Source organism: Grammomys surdaster, unplaced genomic scaffold, assembly GCF_004785775.1.
Source record: "Grammomys surdaster isolate TR1022 unplaced genomic scaffold, NIH_TR_1.0 126051, whole genome shotgun sequence".
Taxonomy (NCBI): Eukaryota; Metazoa; Chordata; class Mammalia; order Rodentia; family Muridae; genus Grammomys; species Grammomys surdaster.
The window spans coordinates 5284667-5293885 of record NW_021620862.1 but is presented as its reverse complement, the minus strand read 5'-3'; the positions used below and the strand labels follow the sequence as shown (position 1 = coordinate 5293885).

At 44.9% G+C, this 9219-nt stretch overlaps 1 protein-coding gene across 1 annotated transcript in view; it reads right to left on the bottom strand.

Annotated features, from left to right (window-relative positions):
- Positions 1-4310: 4310 nt before the first annotated feature.
- Cnst (consortin, connexin sorting protein) overlaps positions 4311-9219 on the bottom strand; it is an 80575-nt gene continuing 75666 nt past the window's right edge. Inside the window, exons 10-11 of the mRNA XM_028755275.1 lie at positions 8928-9063; positions 4311-6792 (exon numbers count right to left, since the gene is read on the bottom strand). Coding sequence (XP_028611108.1) covers positions 6587-6792; positions 8928-9063 — 342 coding nt within the window. The 3' untranslated portion in view covers positions 4311-6586. The remainder of the gene's footprint in view (positions 6793-8927; positions 9064-9219) is intronic.

The window sequence follows — 9219 nt, the reverse complement described above, 5'->3', positions numbered from 1 at the left end:
GCGCGAGGACTGACCTTGACGTCAGCAACATTTTGGAATTTGTCAGTCCTGGGAACTTTCTTGTGGCTTCTTTGGTGTTATATGTGAAGTTTTCCTTCCTCTTCTCCAAATTGAATGTCTTTTATGTTTCTCCTGTCTACTTACTTCAGCTGTATCTTCCTGTGCTACGCTGATCAGTGATGGAGAACGGGTCTCCTGCCTCCTTCCTGATAGCTCAGCTCGGCTCAGCCTTTTAGCATCGCCACCTGCATACTCCTCATAACCCTCCAAGGACCCTCCCAGTCTTCTCCTAATCGTCGTTTAATCACAAAAGAATAATCAATATCTTTTATAAACCCGTAATTTTCCATACGGTGACCATGATTCCTCACCCCATATGCTCTACCGCCGTTACATCGAATTCCTTAGGTAGCACTAACTGTCCTTGCACTGTCTGTCTGCCCGCCCATGCAGTCTGGACATTCTAAGTGTGCAGAGGAAGCTCATCCATTTGCATTTTCTTGGTGACTTTTAACAGCATCTTTTCATGTGCTCATTGGCTATTCATACATTCTCTCTTGTGAAGCCCTTCAAAGTTGTCATAATTCTATTTTTTTTTACATAAAATTACAAGGTCAAATTCATTGCAATTACAAATTCATTGTGAGATCCTGGCTGCCAAACCTAACAACCTGAGTTTGATCTCCAGGACCTACATGGTGGACGGAAAGAACTGAATTTTAAAGACTGTCCCTAGCCTCCACACACACACACTGGCAGGGACCCACTTCCTACCCCCCACGCACTGATAGGGACCCACTGCCTACCCCCCCGACACACAAACACTGGCAGGGACCCACTTCCTACCCTCCCCCACACTGGCAGGGACCCACTTCCTACCCCCCCCCACACACACACTGGCAGGGACCCACTTCCTACCCCCCCACACACACACACTGGCAGGGACCTACTGCCTACCCCTACACACTGGCAGGGACCCACTGCCTAACCCCCACACACTGGCAGGGACCCACTGCCTAACCCCCACACACTGGCAGGGACCCACTGCCTACCCTCCTACCCACCCCCCTCCACACACACACACACTGGCAGGGATCCACTGCACACCACACACAACTTTAAAAAAAACATTGTGACTATTGTCTTCCACTTGAGTACTTGCCTCTAACTTTCCTAACATTACATGAAAAGCACATTTAAAAAAAAAAGCCTAATTATGACTTTCTCTTTTACAGTTCTTACACTGTGCTCTAAGAAATATCTTTTTATGCGAAAGTTACCAAACTAATCCTGGTTTCTTCTAGTGACCCTGTAGTTTTATGTTTTAGATTTGAAGCCTATTCACCTCAGATTTGTTTATGCTAATTTGTTTTGCAACTAGACATGCAATTTTGACAGCATTATTTGTTGAAAGGGCCGGGCCCCTTTGTAGATCACTTGAATGTGCACATGTGGCCTTTAGGTCTTCCTGGACAGCTTGACTATTGTAGAACAAAGCCTGAAAACAGGCAAAGGGCCTCCAACTCTGTCCTAACAATTTCACCAATCGTCTTCTAGGTCAGCTGTATCTCAAGCATTTTAAACTGTCAACTTCTAAAAACTGTGGCAATTTTAATTTTGAATCGTGTCTATCACAGCTATGGTAGTCCTGGGGCTTGAACACTTGGCCTTGTGAATGGCAAACAGTCTATTACTGAGCTATATATTTCGTTTGGTTTCTTGAGACAGGGTCTCAATATGTAACCCAGTCTAAGTTGTTACCTTAAAAAACACAGGCAACAATTTCTGGTTAGTCTGGAAATAACCAATTAGGCTGGCTGACCTAGGCATCCTCCTGTCTCCACTTCCTCGACCTGCAATTGCATATGCATGTTTATGTGGGATCGAGAAGTCCTTGTATTTACTTGCCAGGTAGGTGCTTTACTGATCGAGCTATCCCTGCCTCTGACTCTGTCCTACCAACTACTTTCTTAAAGATTTTGGGCATGGTAGTTGGTGCATACCTTTAATCCAGTACTGAGGAGGCTAAGGCAGGCAGATCTCTGAGTTTGAGGCCAGCTTGGTCTACAGTGTGAGTTTAAGGCCTTGAAAAACCAAAAAAGAAAAAAAAATTGGTTCAGGCAGGAATCTAAATTTTAGGCTAGAACAAGGAAGTAGTCTTCAGACATGAAGACTTTGGGCTAGGACAGGGAAGTAGGCTCAGATATTTTGGTCATTCTGATAAGCCCTTAAAAACAGTAATCACGGGAGTGTTCATGGAACTTTGTTTATTGCCTTGCTTGTTCTTTGACTATTTATGTTTATTGTCTTGCTTGTTCCTTGACTATTTGCATCTACTGTATTGTTATTTCATCAACCTAGAACTGACCTTAATACTTGCATGTAATTAAAATGGTATAAAAGCAAAAAGGAGGAGGGGGAATGGGATAAGGGTTTTCGGGGGGGGGGGATGGGATGGCATCTGAAATGTAAATAAAATATCCAATAAAGAAGAAAAATAATTGGTGTGTAAGTTCACAAGCAATAGTGTCGTTTGCTTCTTGGTTTTCTCACTGTCTTTATCTTGTTTTGTTACTGGTCTCAAAATGGGCCAGCAGTACTTTTTTTTTTTTTAAAGAGCATTTTGTGGGACGAGTACTTCTTTCTTAAATGATTGCTAAATTGACTGGCAACACTCTCTGGCACTAGTCTTCCTTGTGAGGTGGTTTTCAATTCAGGGCAATTAAGACAATAATTATTTAACACCGAGTATTGAGTCCAGCATCTTGTGCACAAGAGGCAAACACTCTACTGAGCTATGCCAGCCCCAACTCTTCAGTTTTGAACAGCAAGCTTTGGCTGAGATGATTCCCACTGCTAGAAATCTGCCTGCTACAAACTGAGCGGTACTCATAGCGGGTGTGAGGCAGTACTAGCTACTTAGTAACCACTAGACCTTCCTCCTGCAGGAAAGATCGCTGTTGACTTTCCTATCAGTTGCTGTGATTTCTTTTATTCCTAAGAGTGCAGAACCCATGACGGGAAAGAATAAACTTGAATTTCCAATCCCCTTAGGTAGCACATTGTTACCCGGTTTCTTTTTGGTTCCTTCTTTACAAATACATTCCCTTATCAGAGGCAAGCTCTTTAACCTGAGTGGGGCCCCAGCATGCTCACTGTGCTTACACAGCAGGCAATCTGATGTGTGTGTGGGTACAGAAGGTAGCAAACACAAGCCTCTTAGCACCAGACACAAAGCCATGCCCAGCTTACTAAATTGCTATTAAAGTCCATAAGCCCCAGAGTCTCTCTTACAGTCTCTGAAGGTACATTTTATGTGAGGGAAACAGAAGTGTGGTGTATCTGAGCATCACTAAACCTGTGGCTGAGAGATGTGTGCTTATTTAGGTACAGAATGAATTAATGTTAAAATACTACAAACACCACACAAGATCAACTGTGCCCAAAGAGATGAGAGGTTCCACAGGTCCGCCTGCAGCAGTAGGATGAGAAGCCAGCTTCTTGAAGGGGAGCAGCAGGGACAGAGGGGAACAAGAATGTACCAGGGAATGAAGATGCTCAAGACGTATTATCTACAGGTCTGCAAACGTCATAATGAAACCCATTATGTATGATTAATATATGCTAATAATGAAAAGAATCTGCCTATGTATGGGGAGTGAGTGCCAACGGCCAGTGTCAGAAAGAGGTCATCGGCCAAGGCTTCTCTGCTCTCCGTTTTCCCTCTGTCTGCCACACTCCTCCAAGTCCTTCCTCACTGTTTCCCTTAGGCAAGGTTGTCCTGCCATTCAGGAGACCCAGATCACATCTGTCCTTGCAAAATAAGCCTGACTTCAAACTTGAGCTCCTCTGCACCTCTCGCAGCCCAGTTCACAGCTTGATGAAATAAGACTTTGGACTTGATAGTCAAGTCTAAAAGGATGCAGGGCTTGACAGCGGAGCCTGGTTGCTAGGCAGGCAGGTACGAGGTGTTAGAACCACTACTTAGGGATTTTAAGATGTCCTCAGAGTAGAGCTGATAAGATGGCTCAGTGTGAAAAAGCACTTGCTGTCAAGCGCATGACCTGAGTTTGGGTCTCTGGACCCTAATGGAGGAAGGAGAGAGCGACACCATTAAGTGTCCTTCTGATCTCACACGTACACTGTGGCACAACTGTGGTTCCCCCCCCCAAAATATGTAAATGTGATAAAAAAGACTTTCCCCAAATAGATGGCATCTCCTTGAGGGACTGAACCCCCTCTGATATTATATTATATTTTGCTCAAGCACTTCCCTCACACCCAAGGGTTCAAATAAATTCTCTGAGACATTTTGTTGGTGTAGATTTTAAATTACAAGCTTGATTTGACACCCTCAAATACAGTTCTTCAGAAGTCTAGTTATAAATAGTTGTCCATACTTTCAAATGAGAGGAGTGACATTTCAGTACAGTTGTCCAATGCTTGGGATAGCATCCTCTCACCTGCAGGGGGGATACTCCAATTCATGCAATAAATGACGATTACAGTTTTCAAAGGTACCCTAGTTTTTCTAGGTGAGAGTTCACACCCACTTTGGGTCAGGAGGTCAGTCTGCTCCTGATCACTCTGGTTCCTCAAGTGGTGAGCACCGGCTCCTCAGGTACACAGCTGGGTCACTGGTTAGCATGGTATTGTTTCAGCCCTTTCCTTTACTGGGTTCTCCCGGGAACCCCAGGGTTTTAGCAATGTGGCCAAGGTGGCTGAGAAGCAAATCCAACATCAGAGATCACACAGGACTCTGAGTGACTGAAAGGAGGTAAACAGGAGGGAGATTTGAACTTTTCTTGACATAAAATTGGCAGAAACAAAGATCACCAAATCCCTGCAACTAGAAATCATGAGGGTAAAATATGTTTGTGTATCAAGAGGAGCCTCACAGGTGACCTTGCTAGTGGCTTCTGTAGAACCACAGTACCAGGACAATGGGCCCTATTTTACATATGATATGAATACAAAGTCTTAAAATTTATAATAGGACATTAAAATAATCTTCTAATAAAATCAGCCTTAGGTATAAGGAATCTAAATTTCAGTATTCTGTATACTTCTAAATAAATAACTCTGATCTATAACCATAGAAAATATTACAGTTTATGGTGACATAATAAGAGATAAGCCATACAGTATTATAAGTGAAAATAAAAAGTCAATTTCAAAATAAGCCTAAAAACACATGGAGCTGAAACGGTATAAAACAAACCACTAAGCATCTAACTACATAGGCAGTGGTGGGAGGAGGAACGCATGCTCTGCAGCACACGCTCAACTCAAACAAAGCCCCTGAAATTCACGCTCCGAATAAATAAGCAGAAATGCAAAGGAAAGTACTGTGCCAGCCAGTAACATCTACCAAGCAATTTCTCTCTTTTCCTTCCAAATGATCCTCACAGGAAAAAAGACCCTAATGATCACTTGCTAAAAAACTATAATTCATGATCTTTAAAAAAAAGATGTTGCCTAGAATATAAAAAGTCAAAGCAAGGCTTCCAAAACGCTAGATCACTGTACCGCGAATAAGGAATGGCCACCTAATGACAGAATTAAACAAAACTAGGCATTTGTCTTTTTAAGGTATGACTGGATTTCTGCTTTGTGAACCCCATGAAGTGGTCCACAATGGGAACACACATTCCACACACCTAAGTGTATGGCCTATAATTAATCATATATATGGTAGTCTGTTTCATTCATCAGAGTGTGGGTTTACCTTCCATAAACACCTGCACAGTAGGAACTATAGCTTCTTTGGGTTCCTATCCTGAGGTTCTTAGAACATAACACATGTTCAGGAAGTTTCTCTTGAGCTGTGGAGGCCAGCACTCAACACTTGAGGCAGTTCAGAAGCCAGGGTGAAATCTCACCTGGGACCTGGGAGTTCTGTCACTGTGCCTTCAGGCCTGTCAAGTTCATTGCCACAGGCCTGTCAGTTCCTCAGTTTAGGGCCAACATTTCTACAGTTTATCTAGTTCACAGGTAAGCCTTCTCCAAAGATTCGTGCCTGCACATTGTCATCAAGTTAAAAGAATAAAGGTAATCTTTGTATTCTATGCTGGCTATCTATCCACTTGTGATTACTGCTTCAGACCCCCACACACCCACACAACCATTTCACAGAGATCAGATCTAGAGTAATGCCCAAGGCTTAAATTACACAGCTCCCAAGACTAACTAAAAAGTGGCGCTGAAGCCATAAGGTAACTCTCTCTAATGACAAAGAAACTTATGGCATGATGGCGGGAGGCATGCCTGTGGAGCAAGACTGTAAACCAGGGGTGTCCTTAGTCTCAGCGTGAGCCCTGCACGACAGGGGAAGCAGCAAGGAGAGGGGCATGCTCGCCACAGCTCCCTGTCCTCAGTGCCTACATCAGCGCCACCTTCTGCTGGGGATTGTTCTAGCAGTGTTCTCTGGGCTGCTGTTCAAGGTTGCTGTTTCTAAATGTCCATCCTTGGGTTCTTGATGCCAGGGAGGGGGAATGTTTCATGACTTCTGAAAATAAAAGCTGTCTGGGAAGTTTGCATCTTCTTTGTCTTGTCAGCACATCTGTCACGCCTGTCACACTTGCTGCTAGGAGAGGTAGACCCAGTGTTTCAGCCCTGCCATCCCCTGCAGCAGCTTTGTGTAATAGAAGTCCATGTTGTCAGCAAAGTCCGTGCAAACAGGTGACTCCATGTTACCCAGGGTGCAGTAGAGCGCAGTCCCTCCCACACTGAGGAAGACGGTGGCTATGCACAGCAAGACGAGCAAGACACAGGAACCACCGCCAACCTCATCTGCAAACAGGAGAACAGGGAGGAACCATCAGCAGGCTTACTTCAATCTCTTCACTGGTTCTTTTATTCACAGCTCTCCGATGCCGGCCAATCTAGGCTAGCAACCTAGCTTATGTAACTCCTCCCACCTCCTCCTCACCACGAATCCGTCCCATCTATGCGTTCTGATCTGAGACTATGTGGACTAAATATTCGGAAGAACTATCTGCACCACACATTACTCTTTTCTTACCACATTCGCTTAAACAATACCACACAGCAATTATGTACAGATTCTTTAAACTCATGAGATATATGTAATCCAGAGATGACTTCAACTACTGAAGTTGACCTAAGACATTTTTTTAAAGAAGAATAAGTAAGGCCCGGTGAGATGGCGGAGTTGGTAAAGGCGACTGACATGTGAGCCTGATCACCTGAGCTAATCCCTGAAGTGATTGGTGAGTGAGGTGGCAGAAGAACGGCAACTCCCTGAAGTGGCACAAGTGTGAGAAGCACAACAACGACCACAACCAATCAGCATCCAAGAAAGTACACAGGCCGTGTGAGCAGAGCCCATGAGAAGGCATGGTGTCTTATATAAGTGTCCTGGGCATCTGCAGGCTTTATTATTCAGGAGTCTTGGCTCCTGTGGTACATGGAGGGATGATGTCTGAATACCACTCAGGTATTTGAAAATATCAGTTTTGTTTAAACAACATGAACTATGGACTGTGGAGCTGCTCTGAGCACCTGACACATGACTGATGCAGAGATGAACTGGGAATGTGAAACATATCTCAGCTTTGGAGGGCGAAGTGTAGAGAAGAGGATGGGAAGTTTCTCACCAGCAACTCTCCTGTCCTGACCATATTATAATATTTTTGATAAACTCAGTAAAATGAAATATACTATTAAGGCAAGTTTCATATACTGCTACTTTTGTTATATGGCTGTCATAAATTTTAGGATCATCCATGAGGGGCTGGAGAGACAGCTCAGCAGTTAAGAGCACTGATTGCTATTCCAAAGGACCCAGCTTCAAGTGCCAAGTACCATACAATGGCTCTCAACCCTCTGTAACTACAGTTCCAGCCAATCTGATGCCCTCTTCTGGCCTCCTCAGGCACTGCAGGTACGTGGTACACAAAATATCCATGCACATAAAAAATAAAAATTAAAAAAAAAACACCCCAATTACTTGTGAGTTTCCACATTACATTTCTAGACACAGTACTGATCAGAGGAAGGGTGGGCCTCTCTAGGAAGCTGCAGGCAGGAGTGAGGTTTCCTATGCACTTGTAAGCATAACAGAGATTTCCTGACTGTTGACATCAGTCATACACATTATCTACGTGTTTCTCCTTGCCCTTACTGGCAGAGTGGTGGTTGTTTTCTGTGTTTTAAGAAGGATAAGGCTGAGTAGCCTGGTGAGGGAGGAGGTGGCCCGAGAGTTTCAGATCCAGGTGCACACATGTGCGGTTGGGATGGAGGAGTCCCCCAGGGTAGAGGGAGCTGTGCTGATTACACACGAGATGCCAGGGTAAAATAAAAACATTTCTGAGGCGGTGACAGCATCACCTGAGTGGTGGCCAGGGTCAGAGATGCTCAAGGAAAACTGTGCTGAGCAGCTCTTGGGAGACACTTGACTTCAGTGCAGAGGGAGAGCTTCCCAGGAAAGGAGGGGCAGGGATTTATGACTGAAAACAAAAGTAACAAGCAATGGGGGGGGGGAAGGGAGAGGGAAAGAGAGAGGGAGAGAGGGAGAGAGGGAGAAAGAGAGAGAGATAGGGAGAGAGGGAGAGGGAGAGAGAGATAGAGAGGGAGAGGGTGAGAGAGGGAGAGTGAGAGTGAGAGTGAGAGTGAGAGTGAGAGGGAGAGTGAGAGGGAGAGGGAGAGGGAGAGGGAGAGGGAGGGGAAGGGGAAGGGGAAGGGGAAGGGGAAGGGGAGGGGAGAGTTTTTAACCTTGACCATTTCTGGGCTGGTGACTCATTTATTTCAGCAAAAAATAAAAGTTTAAGATTTGACAGAGAAACTTTGTTTCTCTGCTAGAAGATACAGCAACTGAGTCCACACAGCCCTTTACAAGTCCTGCTGGCAAACTTTGTGTCACCTGACTGTCCAGCACTCCCAGACCCAGGGCTGCCAGGGCACACCTTGATCCAGGTTATCGTCTATTTCCTGGAATCGCACTCTGCGCTTAGCCGGCTTCTGCTGCATTTGGGCAGGAGGGTCGCCTACTGTGTCATTCCTCTTCTTCAGTATGGACACCAGCCCTTCTGCAGGAACAACCTGTCAGAGAACAGAAGAACTGGTTGTTATGTGAGGTTGCGTGTGGGACTTATCAGCGATATGTTACACATGCAACTACCGAACATCATGGCAGTGACTTACTCTCCATCCTCATTTCACTCATCAATAGGTTGGCTTGCTCACCCCCTCCCTCCC